Source organism: Rhinoraja longicauda, chromosome 1 (genome assembly GCF_053455715.1).
Source record: "Rhinoraja longicauda isolate Sanriku21f chromosome 1, sRhiLon1.1, whole genome shotgun sequence".
NCBI classification, from domain to species: domain Eukaryota; kingdom Metazoa; phylum Chordata; class Chondrichthyes; order Rajiformes; family Arhynchobatidae; genus Rhinoraja; species Rhinoraja longicauda.
This window is the reverse complement of record NC_135953.1, coordinates 64,656,405-64,678,464: the sequence shown is the minus strand read 5'-3', so window position 1 is coordinate 64,678,464 and position 22,060 is coordinate 64,656,405. Positions and strand designations below refer to the sequence as shown.

General features: G+C 41.8%; 1 protein-coding gene across 3 annotated transcripts in view; it reads right to left on the bottom strand.

The window, feature by feature from the left end:
- The window catches only part of LOC144593439 (gamma-aminobutyric acid receptor subunit alpha-2-like), a 178,194-nt gene that overhangs the window by 38,720 nt on the left and 117,414 nt on the right, over positions 1-22,060 (bottom strand). For all 3 annotated transcript variants that reach the window (XM_078399021.1, XM_078399004.1, XM_078399013.1), the window contains exons 5-7: positions 13,469-13,689; positions 10,577-10,659; positions 1,799-1,942 (exon numbers count right to left, since the gene is read on the bottom strand). In XM_078399021.1, the coding sequence (XP_078255147.1) occupies positions 1,799-1,942; positions 10,577-10,659; positions 13,469-13,689 (448 nt within the window). The remainder of the gene's footprint in view (positions 1-1,798; positions 1,943-10,576; positions 10,660-13,468; positions 13,690-22,060) is intronic.

Genomic DNA, 22,060 nt, shown 5'->3' with positions numbered 1-22,060 from the left:
TATAATCTTTAAAATTCTAATATAAATATCAGTACAATCCCCTTGGTTTCAGGAGACCTTCACTGCTTTGCAAGCATTGGGGACAGTATTTCTAGCTGCCCACGTAACATGGTTAATAGAGGTTATACAATACAGTATAACTTTTAGTACAATGTTGGTTAACTATCAATAATTGTTTGTATAAGTTGTGGTTTTCCTTGAGTGATACATGTTGGGGCCTGAACCTTAGGTGTAGCAAAAGGTTTTCTGAACAATGCCATCCTATTCTGTGGGGAGTGGATGGGGTGGGAGCAGATTAACCTAGCAGGCTACTTGATGGCTACTTCATTATCAATAACTTTCTAAACAAAATATGGTGCAATGGGGCAAACAGGAGACTATCGGAATGATGCTGAGTCTATTCGACCGGGAGCTGGTGAGACGTCTGTGGGATTCTAGCATGTTAGAAGAGATGATATCCTGATGTGATATCACAAAGAAAAGAGGGGTGAGTGGAAGAAGTGTTTGTGTATTGTATTTAGAAACAAATAGACAATAGACATTAGACAATAGGTGCAGGAGGAGGCCATTCGGCCCTTCGAGCCTGCACCACCATTCAATGTGATCATGGCTGATCATTCTCAATCAGTACCCCGTTCCTGCCTTCTCCCCATACCTCCTAACTCCGCTATCAAGAGCTCTATCTAGCACGCTCTTGAAAGCATTCAGAGAACTGGCCTCCACTGCCTTCTGAGGCAGAGAATTCCACAGATTTACAACTCTCTGACTGAAAAGGTTTTTCCTCATCTCTGTTCTAAATGGCCTACCCCTTATTCTTAAACTGTGGCCCCTTGTTCTGGACTCCCCCAACATTGGGAACATGTTTCCTGCCTCTAACGTGTCCAACCCCTTAATAATCTTATATGTTTCAATAAGATCCCCTCTCATCCTTCTAAATTCCAGTGTATATAAGCCTAGTCGCTGCAGTCTTTCAACGTATGACAGTCCTGCCATTCTGGGAATTAACCTAGTAAACCTACGCTGCACGCCCTCAATAGCAAGAATATCCTTCCTCAAATTTGGAGACCAAAACTGCACACAGTACCCCAGGTGCGGTCTCACTAGGGCCCTGTACAACTGTAGAAGGACCTCTTTGCTCCTATACTCAACTCCTCTTGTTATGAAGGCCAACATTCCATTGGCTTTCTTCACTGCCTGCTGTACCTGCATGCTTCCTTTCAGTGACTGATGCACTAGGACACCCAGATCTCGTTGTACATCCCCTTTTCCTAACTTGACACCATTCAGATAATAATCTGCCTTCCTATTCTTAGCACCAAAGTGGATAACCTCACACTTATCCACATTAAACTGCATCTGCCATGCATCCGCCCACTCACACAGCCTGTCCAAGTCATCCTGCAACCTCATAGCATCTTCCTCACAGTTCACACTGCCCTCCAGCTTTGTGTCATCTGCAAATTTGCTAATGTTACTTTTAATCCCTTCATCCAAGTCATTAATGTATATTGTAAATAGCTGCGGTCCCAGCACCGAGACTTGCGGTACCCCACTAGTCACTGCCTGCCATTCTGAAATCCCCAGAAATCTGGTATTCTGGCAGAAACAGCCTCTGCCAGAAGACTACATTTATTCCAAAATCAAAATAACTTGCAATTCTCAGTAAAAGATGCATTTCCCAAATGATAACTGAAGTTCCTAAACATGTTCAGATGTTTAAAACGATAATTTACATGACTTTTCAATATAAAGATTTTGTGAATGTCAATACTATTTTTCTACAATGCTATTTACAAACCTGTACTGGACCTGATAAGTTCTTCCCCCACAGTTTGGCCGAGTAGATCATACTGATTCAGGCGAGAACCATCTTCTGCAACCTCCACAGATTTTGCAGGTCCATAAGTCCAATTGTAAGTCACCTCTGAGCGGGTATATGCATCTGCAAATGCAATAATGGTAGTTTGAATTGTGAGAACAGAGATTATTGTCTTTGGCTTAAGCACTACTCTGCCTTTCATCCCCAGTGTACATAGAGTCCACCTGGAGAAACAAAAGCAGAAAGCAGACATTTTTCTTCCTTCAATAAAACTGCTGGCAATCAGTGCCTGATTCTCATTAAAAGTGAGTCAATACCTCAAAGGGATCATAAACACCCCTTTAACTTAAGGGGCATCATTGCAATGCTCAGATTCAAAACTAGAAACAGTGCACCAGTAATAGCTCTCATTGCAATTACATTAATAGACAGCTATGGTGGATTCATATAGTTATTTATGATTTAACAGTGCTGATATTCATTCCTCAAGGATTATCCAGGTCTCCTGCACTTCCATTTGCCTAAGAAATATGATCTGGCATGATCAGAAAGACAAGTACATGAGGACACTGCTTGCATTAAAATCATTAGAAAATAAATCAACAGGTACTACATTTGCAGTTTTGATTAGAGCTTTGACGATAGAGCCTTGAAATCTTTTTCCCTCTAAATGGCGTGATAACAATATTAAGGGATGGGAATGCAAGGATATTAAAGAAAATTAGTGAAAGATATTTACTGCACAATATTCTCCAAAATAAACTCTCCAGTCCTGATATTTCTCAAAGATTCCCCGAGGCTCCTGCACTTCTACCTGTAGAAGCAGATTTCTTGGAGGTTCAACGTTCCTTGTTGGAGTTCCTGCAGCAGCATCGGAAAATTTCTAATGTGACTTTTTTTGGTGAAATTGGTTACTCATCCAAAATTTGGATTTATTTATATCGTTTTGTCACTCTGCCTCAGCAATAAAGCACTGGTGTCTGGCACTGCAGAGTGAGAGCAGAGTAAAACTCTTTTTAATAGATTTCAAATTAATTTCCTAACACCACAGGAATAAAATTCAAATATTTGCAGATGCTGTAAACATTAAATGAAAACAGTAAATGCTGGGAAGAGTCACCAGGTCCAATTTCAGAGCACCCACAAACAATATATCCATGTCTCTAAATAAAAACATGCCATTTTATGATTTCCAAATTTACATTTCATTCTGGGCAGGTGTGTGTGTTGGCAGGACTGAAGTTCAGGGAATCGAATCTTAAGTGGAATTAAAAGAGCAAAGGTAATTCTTGTAAAGCAAGGATACGTTACTGACGATTCAGCTTCTTTACTTTACAAGTCAGCCAGTTGAAAGTCTGGAAGCTCAGAAGATTGAGCAAATCCAAAAAGCATTTTACATTAGGTAACAGCATGGCCGATGCCCTCTGGGACAGTTGAGGAAAGCTTAAAGCATCTGGAGCATTAATATTAATTGGGAGGACACACACATCTGAGCTGCCTGTTGGAGCGAACGTACATGTCTGCATAGCCAGCACGCAACTGGATACATGCATTAATCAGGCAAAACAGAGTTTTGCAGTGGGCAATCACCCTTTTGCAAAAATATACGCGGAGGAATGCGAAGATTTTCACAATGGTTCTGATAGATGTAGACATTCATTGGAAAAAAAACTAGATACATCCGAAGAAGTGGAAAATAGATGGACTGTCAGACGTTTGCAGATAAGGAAACTGATGGAATCATTTTCTAAAGTGAAAATGTATTAGCACAGCTATCTGGAGAAAAATGAAAAGTGACTACCGTTTGTGTTCTGTTGAGCAGTAGAGTGATTTATTCCCTTGTACACGTCAGCCCTTATGCACAAGAAGCACGTCTTGTAAATAACAAGCATTTTTGTGAATTGTAGTTTTATAATCAGATGGCTGCACACCACTTCAGTGAGCTGTTACACTGAGAATATTTATGAGCTTCTCTGCGTGATGGATCATTGGTGACGACAGTAATTATAAAACTGCATCATTCCAATAATGCTGCCGTCAAATAGTTCTAAATCCGACTCGCAGGAGATGTGGGTGAGGGGAAGTTGACAAAATCTTTCAAAATGATATGAGAAGCATAAATTATATTACAATAGTAACAGCTTGGTGATTTTCCAATACAGATTTAAACCATTTTGCCCTGAAAATATAGCTATCAAACTCAATCTTCGTTTCTATTTTAGACTACACAAAGATATAAACATAAGTGTGTTTTTGTTCTCTTTTTGTTGTGATTCATAGGATAAATCTAAAACAATTGGCATTTGGTTCACATACTGTTATCTCTTCAGACATTTTCAAGTAGCTTTCTCATACATCTGAAAATCATTGCATATGCAATGAAGTGGGAATGCTCTATGTCACTGACCGCTATGCCAAGACAGATCAGTGTATCCAGAATCACAGTGGGTTCAGACATTTAGAATGCTGCTGGCTGGAATCCAGATCAGCATGGGGGTTAAGCACTCATATCTGAGGTTGTAGCAGACGTGATCCCAATTATTATTGCACTTGCTCTCTCCAAAGCAGAGGATGGGAAGGGAGGGAGTTGATCAGGAGGATCTCTTCCGTGGAGTCAAACAAAAAATAAGGATCCTGACTTAAATCCCTCTCCAGAGATGATGGCTGCTTCCAAAACCAGTCATAACAACGACACATCACTTTCTAAAGACGGTTCCCTGGACTGAAATGTTTGTAAAGAGGGATGTTATCATCACTTTGAACTTCGTAAATCCAGATCGTTCCAGAATGGGCTGGGTTATTAGCCACATTTAACATCACAGTATATCAGAGATTCTCTCTCCAAAAAGAGTAGGAACATCACTACCTTCAACAGGAACACGGGCTTCCTGAAGGTTCAGGGAATGATGAGTGCATCCAAGTGGCACTCTGGGCTCTACTTGAAACACAAAACGCAGTCCCTTCCTGAACATCCATCTACGAATAATGTCATATACGCATGGACCCTGTAACAAGTTCATTGTGTCACAGTTCACTGCGCTCTCAGTATTTTAGATACTGGTGGGTATGGGACTCTTGAGGGCGAGAGCTATTCCTCCTATCCTCAGCTCCTCAACCAGACTGAATGACTATTCCTAAGGCAGACTATATCTGGCCCCATAAAATCATGTAGAATACAGTGGAGAGTTTCAGTAGGATAGTCAAAGCTGAATTCCATTGTCTGGATCTCTTGGCCCATAGTATCCAATAGAGATATCCTAAAACTGTACTGTCATCAGATGTATGTTACATAATGTAGACAGGTCAATGTCACAGGCCTTATCCTCGATGCTCAGCAAGAGATGGATAAGGAGGAGCAGAAGTAAGGAAGAAAGACCTAACAGTGATGATACTTTCTATCAGACCACATCTTACTGCCTTCAGATTCTCTTTGGGATCCCATGCTAAGAAATCAGCCAATTAAAGAATGTGATTTATTTTTTAATTTCTCATATATTTAAATATTTATATGAGAATTAAGTATATACAGAACTCCAGGCATGTTATTATGAAGTACAACATGTCCACAATCCATAATTTGCAGTCAGTCTTACATAGTAATGATATCAATTTCTAATAGGACATAAAATAGTATGGCACAGGAACAAGTCCTTCGGCCAACAGTGTCTGTGTCAGACATGATGCCAGGACCAATTCTTATTTGCTCGCACATAATACATGTCCCTCCATTCCCTGCATATCCCATGTGCCCATCCAAAACTCTATTAAATGCCACTTTCGTATCTATCTCCATCACCACCCCTACAGTACACTCCCGGCACTCACCACCATTTGTGTAAAAATATTTACTCAGTACATCTCCTTTAAACTTTCTCACTCTCACCTTAAAGTTATGCCTTCCAGTATTTGATTTTTCCATCCCGGGGAAAAGGTTCTGGCTGTCTACTCTATCTAGGTCTCTCATAATTCTATCTACTTCTGTCAGGTCAACCCGCAACCTCCAGCGTTCCATAGAAAACAATACAAGTCTGTCCAACCTCACCTTCCAGCTAATACTCTCTCATGCAGACAGCATTCTGGTAAACCTTCTTGCATTCTTTCTAAAGCTTCCATGTCGTTCCTGTAAAGGGTTGTCTCGATCTGCATGCAATTTTCAAAATGTGGCCTAACCAAAGTCATAACTACATCATGACTATATTCAATGTCCTGACCAATAACGGCAAACAGACCATCGGCCTCCTATACCAAATACCTTATGCCTTCTTTGGTAAAGTATGCATAGGAGTCTGTTGAAGGGCATGAAAGCACCAGTCCTTTGCATTGGAAAGGCATGGATGGAAGGTTTAGAAAAGATCTTATGTTCCAGAAAGGCTGGGTAAATCTGGGGAAGCCGAGGCTTCAACTTTGTTTCTGGAGCTTGGAAGGGGCTAGCTAATGTAAACAAAGACCCCACATCATCCTTGCCAAGTGCTCATCTCACTGTCTCCATTCAGAAAGCAGTACAGGAGCCTGACAACCATGACCTCCAGTTCAAGAACAGCTTGATTCCAGCAATCATCAGGCTCTTGAAGCATACTGCACAACCCTAACAAAAACCCAACCTCATTAACGATCTACAATGGACTTTGTTTTTGTTGCACTATGTATTTCAGGTTTTCATTTTTATGGTCTGGATATCTAATATTACTGTTTACTAATTTACTTTATTTTTGATATATTGCGTTTAGGCGCTTGTAAAGCTGCAGTAAGTAAGAATTTCATTGATCCATTCCCGGTGCGTATAAAATTAAACACACTTCACTGTTGACTCACAGCGCCAGAGATCCGGGATCAATCCTGACCTCAGGTCCTACCTGTTTGGCACTTGCACGTTCTCCCTGTGACCGACCGCATGGGTGTCCTCCAGGTGCTTCAGTTTTTTTCTTCCCAAATCCCAAAGATGACGGTTCAGGAAGTTAAATGGCCACAGTAAATTGCACCTAGTGTGTAGGTAGTGGTAGAATCTGGGGGGATTGAGGGGAATGTGGGGAGAACAAAAAATGGGATTAATGTAGGATTAGTGAAAAAAGGTGCTTTATGGTTGAGCTGGACACGCTGGGCCAAAGGACCTGTTTCCTTGCTGTGACTCTTTATGACTCTAACACGGGAAACATTGCAGGAAGCTGTCCACCTGGTTCTTTTCTGGTCCTAATACCTAAAGCCACATAAATCTTCAAGACATCTTTAAACCAAATCTACATTCTTAGAGAAGGAACATGCCATTTTGACTGTGCCTTTCCAGAGTGCTCAGAAGAGCAGGTCAAAAATGAGATTGAAGGAAGACCTGCCATAAGGCAAATTTCATGCACAACATTAAATGACTGCCTTCCCAACTGAAGGAAGTGAAAATCAGTTCCTAAAAACAGACCATTACGCGGCCAAAAGAGACAAGGAGTAGAAATAGATTTCCAGTTCCTGTATCCTAAACTTTTCCCCTTTTAGATTTGGCAGTTGGAGACCAAATAGAGATGAGAAGTTAATGTTCTTACAGAAGAACAGTTACATTGGGCTGGTCTCATATTTGGTGACCTTTCATTGGCTGGGATATATCGAAAATTTACAGAACTGAATTTTAGCAACTAAAAGTGTTGGCAACCTCTGCTTTACTAGTTTAATCTTGATTGGATGAGGGTCCTAAGCCCCAGTAAATCCAAAGGCTGAAAGGCAACTTTGCGGTATCATAGAGTCATAGAGGACAGAAACAGACCCTTCTGTCCACCAAATCCAGGCCAACCATCAACCACCTATTTAAACTAATCCTACTTTTCTTCTCCCCATATTCACATCAACACTCGCTCCCCACTCCCCGCAAATTCTATCAGTCACTTATTCAACAGGAGCAATTTATCGTGGCTATTTAACTACTCACCCACACATCTTTGGGATGTGGTAGGAAACTGGAGCACATGGAGGAAACCCACATGGTCACAGGGAAAATGTGCAAACTCCATTGTGAAAGCAGCAAAGGATAGCATCGAACCCTGGTCTCTGGTGTTGCGAGGAAGCAGTTTTACCAGCTGTGCCACTGTGTCATCCACGAAACAGAAAGTCCCAGTTTTTGTACTCAATGCCCTGCCAATGAAGGTAAGAGCTTTCTTAGGTTTTCAACACCATACCATCAGGTATCTTCCATACTTTCCTCTGGGTTAGAAATTAGACCACCCAGTAAACCATACCATGTTTACCACACTATCAGCCATCTTATATACAGCTCTGGTTCCCTCTGGAATGCTCCTAACCCAAATGTAAATCAGGCTCTAGATTTCAGACTTTATAGGTACAGCATAGAAACAGGCCTTTCGGCCCACCGAGTGCACGTCTACCAGCGATCACCCCATACACTAGAACTATAACACACACAAGGGACAATTTACAGAAGCCAATTAACCTACAAACCTGTATGTCTTTGGAGTGTGGGAGGAAACTGGAGCACCCGGAGAAAACCCACATGGTCACAGGGAGAACATACAAAATCCATACAGACAGCACCTGTAGTCAGGGTCGAACCTGGGTCTCTGGCGCTGTAAGGCAACAACTCTACTGCTGCGCCACTGTGCCGCCCTAGGCCTAACAATCAGTTTGACTTCCAGGCCAAAAGTACATCTGGTCTATGCGGAATATAAAGAGAGTAGAAAAGAACCCAAGCAGGCGATTAGAAGGGACAAAATGGGTCACAAAATGGCACTGGTGAGTCAGATGAAAGAAAATCCCAAAGTTTTTTATCCCTACATTAAAAACACGAACCAGGGAGAAGTAGGACTGCTCAAGGATCAAGAAGGGAATTTGTGCTTGGAGTCCAGGGATGTAGACAAGGTGCTAAATGAGTAATTAGAATCTATTTTGACAAGGAGAAGGACATGGAGAATACTGAGATCAGTGTGGAGAATACTAAAATGTAAGGGTAGTTTGAGATTAAGGAGGAAGTGTTGGGACCCTAGAAAACCATTAAGGTGGATAAATCCCTAGGATAGAAACATAGAAAATAGGTGCAGGAGGAGGCCATTTGGCCATTTGAGCCATCACCGCCATTCATTGTGATCATGGCAGGATCTGATGGGATTTATCCCAGCTTATTGAGATAGGCAAGTGAAGGGATAACAAAGATCTTCACACCTTCTTCATCCTTAGAGAGGTCCCAGAGTATTGGAGAGGAGCTGTTGTTGATCCTTTAAAGGCCAGAGAGCCTCTGTCAGTGGTAGGGAAACTATTGGAGAGGATTCTTCAGGATAGAATTTACTCTTATTTGGAAGAGAACGGGTTAATTAAGGACAGTCAGCATGGCTTCCTACACGTGTGTTACTAACATGATCTAGTTTTTTGAGGAGGTGATGAAGGTGCTCAATGAGGGGAAAATGGTAGATATTGTCTACGTGGATTTTAGTAAGGCATTTGATGAAGTCCCCATGGTAGGTTGATCCAGAAGATTAGGATGCAAGGGATAAACAGTCGCATGGATTTGGAACTGGCTTACTGATAAAGACAGAGGGCTGTAGTGAAAAGACAATATTCAGGCTGGAGGTCTGTGTTCATTTAAGGTCAACATAGATCTGTGCTGGGATCTCTGATGTTTGTGATGCAGTATATATATATAAATTACTTGGACGGATTGGTTAATAAGTTTTCAGATGACACTAAGATTGGTGCGATCGTAGACTGTGAAGAAGGTTGTCACGGTGTACCACGGGATATAGACCATCTACAGAAATTGGCAGAGAAGTGGCAAATAGAGTTTAATCTGAGAAATTGTGTACTCTGTACAGACAGCATCCGTAGTCAGGATCGATCCCGGATCTCTGGCGCTGTAAGATAGCAACTCTACCAGCCACTGTGCCACCCATACGTAGTCAAATGTTTTACTAAAGTCCATGTAAATAACATCCACTTCCTGACTCTCATCAAACACCTTCACTTTTAACTCTATTTCTCTCTACTGACAGTGCCTGCCCTGCTGAGTATTCCATTCTTTTCTGTGTTTATTTCAGAATTACAGCGTATGTAGTTTGTTTGTTTCAAAAATTAACTACCCTTCTTTGCTGTGGAGATCAAAATGTTGCAAATGAAAACCATCTGGAGCACAATAAATGTTCTGGACATTAATGCTGTCACTTATTGGGATGCAAAAGCAAACATTACATTGAGGACACTCTTTGGGATGGACCATAACTTTGAGAAATAATATTAATTAAATGATATGCATGTTCAGTCCATTTTCAGATCTCTCATTTAAAAAAAAATCAGATTATGAAAATTATAATTAAATTATTCGAAATGCCATGTACTTAAAATTGCATTCTAAAGCTTGCTGTATCCATATGACATTTTGTGTACTTCTGATTTCTGGTGTTAGAATGGCAAGGTCAAGCAAGGTCTCAAGAAATTTGACATTATCGACAGATACGGGGAGAAAGAAAACTGTTCACAGCCACAAGCCTGAAAAAGGCAGAGCAAGAGTGGTGCAGCCATGGTGGAGGGTCAACTAAGCTGCTCCTCTGGCCCAGCCTCCCTCTGGTGAGTATGGGTGTAGTCACCAAGTGAAGGTTCACTGTTCCTCTTCCAAGCCACTGTCAAGCACCAGTGAATGACTGGCTTTGTCGTTTCTCCATTTATCTGCCAAGATTTCAGATGGTTTTTAATTCACGGAAGGCAACGGAATGTAACTGGTATGATAAAAGTTTCTAATTCAAACAAACCAGATTATGTACTAATCTTAATACTTACAGCTTCCAAATTTCAAGGGGCAAGAGTGTGCATCCATTGGAAAATCCTCTAGATGCATTGGGCACTCAGCTTGAACAGTAAGCCTGTCAGAACATAGAGCAATTAACCACATAAGAAACCACCACCGGAATAAATTGTTATTTCACCAATAAATGCATTTATTTCAAAATTACACCGCGTCATTTATAAATGTAGACACAGGCACTACCAATGCTGGTTTATAAAAAAAGACACAAAATGCTAGAGTAACCTGCGGGTCACGATGTATCTCTAGAGAATATGGATAGGCGATGTTTGGGGTCAAGAATTTTCTTCCTACCAAAGAAGGGTCCTGACCCCACACATCACCTATCTCTGACCCCTAGAGGGGCTGCCTGACCCATTGAATTACTCCAACTCTATGTGTCATCATTTCAAAAGCATTTAGATCTCTAATTATCGGTTACACAAGAGAGACTACAAATGCTGGAATCTGGAGCTGAAAAACTCAGCATGTTAAGCAGCAACCAAGAAGGCAAAGAAATAGTCAATGTTTTAGGATGAGACCCTGCATCAGAAGGGATTCATTTTCCGAGTGCAATGTGTTGATATATTTTCAGACTGCAATGTTCAAAAAAGGATTTTAGAAATAGTGTTCAGAACTTGAAACATCTCAGTGGAATAAGTAAGTATGTTTCAGAGGGCAGAAGGCCAAATAAACATTTGATGGAAATGGAAAAAGGCTCAGAGTAACAAGATCAACATTCTGCAGTGAGTTGTTTGATCAAGAATGTACTAACTGAAGGAGTGGTGGAAGCAGATTCATAACAAGTTTCAGAGGATATTTGGATAAATACTTGAAAAGATAAAACATGTTGGACTGTGGAAAAAGATCAGGAGTGGAAGTAATTGGATGGTTCATTCAATGAGTTGGGCTTGCTGGGACTCCCAGCTTCCCTCCCCAAATAAATGAATTTATTTTATTCACAATTATTGCCAATAGATTGAGCAAAAAAATCTCCTGAGACATAGGGGGAAGAGAGTAGCACACTGGGACCAAACACACATAATTAACATTTTGAATGCATCCAATGTGAAAGTTGCAGAGCTGATCCCTGTCCCCGTATGCTGAGGTTTAATGTTCACTGTTCTGTGCCTCTATTCCCCCACTACTTTGGGGATGTGTTCACATCAAGTCAATGCCTGCATTGCATCATTAAGACATGGGTGGTGCGGTGGCGCAGCGGTAGAGTTGCTGCCTTACAGCGCGTGCAGCGATGGAGACCCAGGTTCAATCCTGACTGTGGGTGCTGTCTGTATGGAGTTTGTACATTCTCTCTGTGACCGCTTGGGCTTTCTCCGAGATCTTCAGTTTCCTCCCACACTCCAAAGGCATACAGGTTGTAGGTTAATTGGCTTGGTGTATGTGGGAATTGTTCCTAGTGTGTGTAGGATAGTGTTAATGTGCGGGGGATCGCTGGTCAGTGTGGACTCGGTGGGCCGAAGGACCTGTTCCCACACTGTATCTGTAAACCAAACTAAACCAAAAAAACAAGACCAGTGCAGGGCTCAAATCTGCGACTAGAATCAGAAATAAGATCAGAGAAGGGAATCTGGGGGTCAAGCAGGTCTGGTGATGCTGGGCTTAAGAATGGTGATGAGGGGGGATAATGGTGGCGATGGGAGAGAAAGTTATAATGATAATTTCTTTAAGTGTTTTTCCAAATCCCACATTTGGGTAAGTTAGCTATGTAGTTAGCCAAAGTACGGAATCCTAACTCTAGTTTCCTTTCATTCGTAGTCTCTGAAATGTGCCATCAAGCAGGCCTATATGCACATGGGAAGGGTCAGCCAACAGTTTCAGGAACGGTTAAACTACTTATATCTGGTCTTGGAGTCGCCCCTCCAAATAAGGGATACTGTGTAAATGTCTGTAAATTTAGAAGTGAATGCCTGTATTGAATGTGTAACCTCCGTAAATGTCGGATGGGTTTGTTAAAAAAGATGTTTTGTAAGCAAATATTTATTACTTGAATAAAGTTACTCAATGTGATGGATGGATAGACTTTGACTGGAAATGTGCTCATGTTTCTTGTTCGCTATTCTGGGAATTCCTTAGTCCAGCATCTGGACCAATTTCTCAGATGCAGCTTAAAAGTATGAATTAAATAAAAAGGGTGCTTATTAGTGTCAGCTACAATGCCTTTTTTAGAATGACAATATGAATCTACCCTATCATGTTATTATTTTGAGAATCATTTGTGTCTAATTTAGACACAAATATTTGATTCATAAGCCCATTTATATATTAGATGTGTGGCCGTCTGGACGATTCCCCTTAGAATGCAAAGATCTTTGTAAACAAACATTAATGCAAAACTACATTCTTCCTCCCTTATTTACCTGCACGGTCATAGCAAAGCAACACCATGATAATATACATTTTTTGCATTTACGAACAGATTTTTAAATTTTATATTTAGTTCTCAATATTAACATTAATTTCATGGTAGGACACATGGTATCAGTCTAACTTCCTGCTGCCTCAACAATCAATATAATAAAGGACCACTTATACCCGTTGGGCAGAAGGCACACAAGCTTGAAATCATGTACCACTAGATTTAGGTTCTTGCTGTCATGAGACTACTGAACAGACCTCTCGTAACTTAAGGATGTAGTCCCAATCAACGCTATTGTGGCAGTTGCACTAACACCATATTCTGTCTGCACTGTTCCTTTCTCTTTTGGCAATACCTGTTTGATCTATGCATTGTCCGAGTTGCCTGGTTAGATTGCAAAACAAAATTTGTCACCGTATCTCAATACAAGCGGCAATAATAAATCAATACCAATACCAAATAGAAAAGTTGTAGGGATTATTACTGCAATGTATAATGTTGAATCCTTTACCTCATTGTATAAAGAAGAGTTCCATCATCTTGTATTCGGAGCAGTTTGTTTGGCATGGTCATGTTATGTGCCACCGATTTCTTGCCATTATAAAAGAATGTGTCTGGTGTCCATATCTTACTGGCCATCAGATTGTTCAATCGAAGAATGTTCATCGGACCCTTAAATTTAAGCCTTTCATCTTTCCATCTTTGTCGAAAGAATACATCAATTGTATATTCCTGTTAACAGCAATCAATTTCTGGTCAAAACAATAGCAACAAAAATGAAGATCTTGTAAAACGAACACATATTTTGCAAAATCAGGATCAAATTTGCCAAGTTCTGTCAGCTTTCCCATGGTACCAATTACATTCTTGGGATAAATAAAGTTCTATCATATCATATTGTATGATATTGTTAAAGTTCTTGACCTTGTCAAGTCAAGTCAAGTTTATTTGTCACATACATATACAAGATGTGCAGTGAAATGAAAGTGGCAACGCCTGCGGATTGTGTTAAACTACAAAACTGAATAGAAAAAAAAATGTGAACACAAAAAATAAATTAATACAGTAAATTAAATTAGTCCCTGGTGATATGAGAGTTAACAGTCCTGATGGCCTGTAGGAAGAAACTCCATCTCATCCTCTGTTTTCACAGCGTGACAGCGGAGGCGTTTGCCTGACCGTAGCAGCTGGAACAGTCTGTTGCTGGGGTGGTAGGGGTCCCCCATAATGTTACTGGCTCTGGATCTGCACCTCCTGATGTATAGGTCCTGCAGGGGGGCGAGTGTAGTTCCCATAGTATGTTCAGCCGAACACACTACTCTCCGCAGAGCCTTCCTGTCCTGGGCAGAGCTGTTCCCAAACCAGATTGTGATGTTCCCGGACAAGATGCTTTCTACAGCCCCAGAGTAGAAGCATTGAAGGATCCTCAGAGAGACTCTAAATTTCCTCAACTGTCTGAGGTGGTAAAGGTGCTGCCTTGCCTTACTCACCAGTACGGCAATGTGTGTTGTCCATTTCAGATCCTCTGTGATATGGACTCCCAGGTATTTAAAGCTGCTCACCCTATCCACAGTAATCCCATTTAACTCCAGTGGCGTTGAGCCCTTCTAAAGTCTACAATCAACTCCTTAGTTTTTGTGACATTCAAGAGGAGGCTGTTGTCCTGACACCAGAGTGCCAGATCAGCCACCTTCTTCCGGTAGGCCTACTCATCGTTATCGGAGATCAGGCCCATCACCACAGTGTCATCAGCAAACAAATAGACAACCATGCTAATCGATTTAAAACACAAAAAGCTTACCCACTAACGCCCAGGCGGGAAGTGGTAGAGCCGGCTACGTACGTTGCTATACTTGCCAGATCTGAGCACCCACTTCCACAATACCAGGATGCAGCTTCTTTTTATTATGGAGGTAACACACAAAATCCACAAACAGATGGCTTTATCATACATGGAATAAACCTGCCCCAAGTTAGCTATCTGAACTAAACTTTCTGCACAGGTTTCAGTGCTCAAGGCACATAATACAAGGTACACAATAGAGGCAATTATCACATTGGGGTAACCAGACATGAAGGCAGTTTCAGCCATTAACAACTTCCATGCAACTGACCATATACACAATAGTTAAGTATCTCTGCAACCAAATTAGCTGTCTGGGCTTAACTTCTGCAGTACACACATATTTTTTTGCCACATTTTCTTTAGTCAAGCATCCCATCAACCTCTGCAAGGCAAGGCTAGTTAGCCAACTTTATCAGTATCATATCGTATAGTTAGAATCTTGTCGTCACCAGATATTGGAACAGTTCTATGTCAAAGTTAGGACGTGCCACTTGGCTGAAAACAAAATGCCCAATGACACTGTGGCCTCTGATTGTTTTCAGAATGCCACTAAATGAAAAATAAATGCTTACTAGACCAAGTGGACCCTTTGGGCCCAAACCTCTCCTGCATTGGTGCAGCACCCTCTCCTCCTTTCCCTCCCCTCCCCTCCCCTCCCCTCCCCTCCCCTCCCCTCCCCTCCCCTCCCCTCCCCTCCCCTCCCCTCCCCTCCCCTCCCCTCCCCTCCCCTCCCCTCCCCTCCCCTCCCCCCCTCCATCCCCCTCAACCCCCCTTATCCTACCTCCTCCCCCTCCCTCCCCCCTCTCTCCACCCCCCCTCCCTCCCCCCTCTCTCCACCCCCCCCCCTCCCTCCCTCCCTCCCCCTACCTCCCTAGGAGATAGATTTAAACTTTAAAATGTGAATAACTTTAAAAATATAACACCGATTTCAATGAAACATCTTCCATTAGCACCAAAGGGACGACGGTGAGTAAGATGGGCCTAAAATTGTCCTGCTATCGGGTACCATTTTGGCTGTAGTTCAGGAACAAACAAACAAACAAACAAACAAACGAGAACTTCAGTATATAGATCATTCAAATTTTTGAATGACTGGAATCCAGAAAATGCCTATTTCAGATTGTGAAGTGATGTTGGCAATCTGAAAAAAAGGCAGCCAACATCATCAATGACCCACACCACCCTGACCACATTCTCATTTCACTCCTGTCGTCGGGAAAAAGGAAACAAATCTGAAAATTTTCCAGGTTCAGGACCAGCTTCTTCCCAAAAGCCTTCTGGCTCTTGAACACGACATACACCAACTAAACTATGAACTACAAACTGTATTGGTTGCAACTAGGGACATTGGCCTTTTATTTTGTACTAATATTAATTGTTCTTTTAATTTATTGAACATTTTTTTTGTGTATTGTGTTATCTATGAATACTATGATGACAGACCTCGTATGCTGCTGCTGTTTGAAATTCATTGATCTGTTTCCAGTACATACGACAATTAAACATCCTTGAAAATTGCAACAGTGCTGACATCAATTTTTCAAGGTAATATATTATCAGCAATCATGATTAACACTTTATTAAATTCACATAACCAGGATAAAAATGAATGAATAGAATTCTAAGTTTGTATATTGATCTCTTGTAACTCTATGTTTCTCTGCGAGACAGCTAGATGAATTTTCCATGCACATTTACTTTAAGTTCTTGATATTATGGTAGGATGACATGAGGTAACATTATAAGAATCTGCTCATTGTGTGAGCAGAGTCACGAACATGAAACAGAGATACTGCTCTACACTTTAAAATTGTATGCATTGCCTGTTTACCTGTGCACCAAAATGAAGACTCAAAATTAACCAGTATGTGTACAGATAATCATGTGTAGGAAAGAACTGCAGATGCTGGTTGAAATCAAAGATAGACACAAAAGCTCGAGTAACTCAGCGGGACAGGCAGCACCTCTGGAGAGAAGGAATGGGTGACGTTTCAGGCCGAGGCCCTTCTTCATACTTCCAGGGTCTCGACCCGAAACGTCACCCATTCCTTCTCTCCAAAGATGCTGCCTGTCCCGCTGAGTTACCCCAGCATTTTGTGTCTATCTTGTGTACAGATATTAATTTATGTAAAATATATCTGCAGACAAAATTATGACTTTACTTAGCAAAGATGGTCTCTGTTATAAAGAAAAATAATGACTAGGAAAGACAGATCAACAATGTTGTATGATCTAATTCCCAGATGATGCTCTATGCATGACTCTGAGTAAAGCATGGAAGGTCTGAGGAGATCCCTTTAATTTCATGGCATCATCAACAGCACATGGCACATACCCAGCCAAAAGGGGGCCACATAACCTGGTAAAACTCCAGCTAGTCAGCCACGTAGTCAGGATAGGATGTTTCCTCCAACTCTTCCCACAGTTAAGCATCATAAAACGGTGTCATTAAATGTCATTCTTGAATAGATATTGTATAATATTTTAAAATTCTATTGTTGAAAGCTTATGGAGATTATCAGCCTCAATCCCAGAGGGAACAGAATGGGGCCACAATTTAAGGATAAGGGGTAGGCCATTTAGAACTGAGATGAGGAAAAACTTTTCACACAGAGAGTTGTGAATTTGTGGAATTCTCTGTCTCAGAAGGCAGTGGAGGCTGATTCACTGGATGCATTCAAAAGAGAGTTAGATTTAGTTCTTAGGGCTAAAGGAATCAAGGGATATGGGCAAAAAGCAGGAACGAGGTGCTGATTTTAGATGATCAGCCATGATCATATTGAATGGAGGTGCTGGCTCGAAGGGCCGAATGACCTACTCCTGCACCTATTTTTCTATTTCTATGTCTTCTTTGCCTTCATTGAGTTGTCTGGTAGAGCTAGTAATCTCTGCAACACATTGACAACATATTGGATTCCTCTACTCCCAGCAGGCTATTGTGTTGCACATGCCTGGGCACCATGTTATATGAAAGATGTTGTCAAGCTGGAAAGGGTACAGAGAAGATTTATGAGGATGTTAAAATCATTAGAGGTGTATAAAATCCTGAGAGGAATAGATCGGGTAGATACACAGTCTCTTGCCCAGACTAGGTGAAGCAGGGACCAGAGGACATATGTTTAAGGTGAAGCAGAAAAGATTTAATTGGAATCTGAGGGGTAACGTTTTCACACAAAGGGTGGTGGGTGTATGGAACAAGCTGCCAGAGGAGGTAGTTGTGGCAGGGACTATCCCAACGTTTAAGAAACAGTTAGAAGGTCAATGGGCAAGGACAGGTTTAATAATAATAATAATATATTCCTTTATTCGTCCCACACTGGGGAAATTTACAGCGTCACAGCAGCAAAGTGGATAGCAAGAGATCATTCATTATAAATAAATAAAAGATACATAAATTGTCATCAGTTTTCTGTGTGTTCTTAGCTGTTATTGTTGACTCGTCTGCTGGGAGCAGTGATGGTTGTGCAGTCTCACAGCAGCGGGAAGGAAGGACCTCCTATATCTCTCCTTCACGCACTTGGGGTGAAGGAGTCAGTCTGAAGGAGCTACTCAGTGCAGTGACAATGTCCTGCATGAGGTTTGGAGGAATATTGGCCAAACACAGGCAGGTGGGACTCGTGTAGCTGGGGCATGTTGACTGGTGTGGGCAAGTTGGGCTGAAGGGCATGCTTCCACGCTATGATTGTGACAACACGCTCAGCTTCATGCACAATAGAACTAAGGAGCAGCAGGCCCCTGAAACACTCATCTACTGGCCCATTGAAAGCTGCACTTTGAACATTCACTAGACCAAGTGGAACCGTTGGTCCCAATCCTCTCCTGCATTGGTGCAGCACCCTATCCTCCCCCACTCCCCCTCCCCACTCCCTCCTCACTCTTCTCTCCCCATCCTTCCCTTCCTAACCCCCTCCCTCTCCCCTCCCCCCTCCCTCCACTCCCCCTTATCCTCCCCACCCCTCCCTCCATCCCTACCTCCTCTCTCCCCTCCCCCCTTCCCGCTCCCTCCCTCCACCCCCCTTCCCCTTCCCTCCCCTCCTCTCCCCCTCCCCCTCCCCTCCCCTTGCCCTCCCTCCCCTACCCCCTTCCCCACCCCCATTCCATCTCCCCCTAAGCCCCACATCCCCCCCTCCCTCCCCTCCCTCCAACCCCCTCCCTCCACTCCTCCACCCCCTCCTTCCATCCTTGCCTCTCCCTTCCCCTCCCCCGCCCTTCCCCTTCCCCTCCCCCCGCCCCCTCCCCTCCCCCTCCTCATAGCCAATAGACAATAGGTGCAGGAGTAGACCATTCAGCCCTTCGAGCCAGCACTGACATTCAATGTGATCATGGCTGATCATTCTCAATTAGTACCCCGTTCCTGCCTTCTCCACATACCCCCTGACTCCGCTATCCTTAAGAGCTCTATCTAGCTCTCTCTTGAATGCATTCAGAGAATTGGCCTCCACTGCCTTCTGAGGCAGAGAATTCCACAGATTCACAACTCTCTGACTGAAAAGGTTTTTCCTCATCTACGTTCTAAATGGCCTACCCCTTATTCTTAAACTGTGGCCCCTTGTTCTGGACTCCCCCAACATTGGGAACATGATTCCTGCCTCTAACGTGTCCAACCCCTTAATAATCTTGTACGTTTCGATGATCCCCTCTCATCCTTCTAAATTCCAGTGTATACAAGCCGAGAGAGCACCCTCTCTAACCACTCCCCCCCTCCCTCACCCTCCCCCTCCTCTCTCCCCCCCCCTCCCTCCCTCTCCCTCCCCCTCCCGCTCCCCTCCCCCTTCCCCTCCCCTCCGACTCCATCTCCCTCATCTCCCCTCCCCTCCCTCCATCTCCGCCCTTATCCTCCCTCCTCCCCCTTCCCTTGGTTCTTGGTTCTTGGTCCTCCAAAATATTCCAATGGAATTTAGTCAACCCCCCTTATCTTCCCTCCCTCCCCCCTCCCTCCCTAGGAGATAGATTTAAACTTCTAATTGTGAATAATTTAAAAATTATAACACCGATTTCAATGAAACTTCTTCCATTAGCACCAAAGGGACGACGGTGAATAAGATGGGCCTAAAATTGTCGCGCTATCGTGTACTGTTTTGGCTGTAGTTCAGGAACAAACAAACAAACAAATGAAAATTTTAGTATATAGATTACCAGCTGACAAAGGCAATTTCTTTAGAGATGCAAAACCCATCTTTATTGTTCTCATATGTTTTTCTTTCCCTAAGTAAATTTTACATATGCTTTGCACACGTAAAATATTTGGTTACATAAATATTTCAAATAAATAATCATTCTGCTTACATTGAATAATCCATTCTTGGCACTAAATAGAAGTACAATCAATAGTTATTTCTGGAGTTACTAATTAGAAAAGGGCAAATGTACAATTCTTCTAATCAAGGATGACTGAATAAATTCATTATTAGATGTGTGACAATAAATGTCACAGAAAACCAATATGCTGAATCAAATTATATCTTTCTCTAGTAACCATAGCAGCTTACATAAAATGAAGAATAGATTTTATAAAATGCAATTAAATCTGAAATATATTACTGTAATGAAGATGAGAATATTTAACATGTTTCTGCAACTTACCAAAAATATGCTGCCATTTCATTACATCAAGACACAGAGATGAATACTGTGTGCATAGTAGTGTTCAATTCTATGTCCAGAACAATGAAACTAGAGAATTAATAAGCCATAAGAAAGGAAGTTCTTCCTGTTTACCCAAACTCCGGACAAACATTACCAAAAAGGAGAGGTAGAAATGTCGGAATTGTTGGACAAGGTGATGCTTTGAAAATGATGTAAATATTGAAATATAGAACAGAGATGCACAGTCAGATTTTCCATTTATTGACCAGGCAGAAAACTAGAATTGCAGATCAGCCAACTATTAATGAAAACGACCCATTGTATAGTTCCGAATAAAAAATAAATTAAAAACAAATAGTTGGGATGAATGTGATAATCTATCAGAATATAGTAAAATAGGAATGTTTCTGGAGTTCATCTCCTGGCACACTGTGATGGGTGAGCAGGAAGTCAGGTGGGATTTACAGGTAGGAATAGACAAGGCAGCAGAATTCTTAAACCCACTGCCAGGTCTTACAGATATTATAAAAAAACAAATGTACACATGACATTTCTGTTTGGTGGAGTTTTAAGGTTTATTAAAATGACCATTATAGTTACTATAAAGAAATACTCAAAAACTACAATTCAATATTAACACTGATGGACAAAAATGGTGAGAATATGGAGATTTTATAGCTGGTAGATAGAAGGATGGATTAGGATCCAAAGATGGAGAAATATTAAGAAAATCTGCAGAGGAACTAGCAATGTTGATGTCTTAATAAATGAACGGATTCATAACAGAAATAAATTAAAAAATACTTCTTAAAAAATACTCCTTACAATTACATTTTTATACCATATAATTAAAAGATCTTATTGGTTATTGAAACAAAAATCGGCAGAATGGCACACATTGGAATGCACATTCCCACTAGAATGTTTCAGACCAAACTGTTATTTTCTCTTAGTTCCCTCACCCCAACATATTGTGTTCTATCTTTACTTAATTTACTTCAAGCTGAGTAAATTTCAATACTCCATTTGTGAGGAGGCCGGCAACATGTGGCTATAAAAACTGAAGTAAAAAACAAAATGCCGGATGATTGAAGGCACTGAGTTTAAATAACTCTCTCGCTGTTGCTGTTGCTGTTGCCAAACAGGCTGAGTACTTTCAATCGGAATTGAGTATAGGAGCAAAGAGGTCCTCCTGCAGTTGTACAGGGCCCTAGTGAGACCGCACCTGGAATACTGTGTGCAGTTTTGGTCTCCAAATTTGAGGAAGGATATTCTTGCTATTGAGGGAGTGCAGCGTAGGTTTACTAGGTTAATTCCCAGAATGGCGGGACTTTCATATGTTGAAAGACTGGAGCGACTAGGCTTGTATACACTGAAAGTTAGAAGGATGAGAGGAGATCTTATCGAAACGTATAAGATTATTAAGGGGTTGGACACGTTAGGGGCAGGAAACATGTTCCCAATGTTGGGGGAGTCCAGAACAAGGGGCCACAGTTTAAGAATAAGGGGTAGGCCATTTAGAACTGAGATGAGGAAAAACCTTTTCAGTCAGAGAGTTGTGAATCTGTGGAATTCTCTGCCTCAGAAGGCAATGGAGGCCAATTCTCTGAATGCATTCAAGAGAGAGCTGGATAGAGCTCTTAAGGATAGCGGAATCAGGGGGTATGGGGA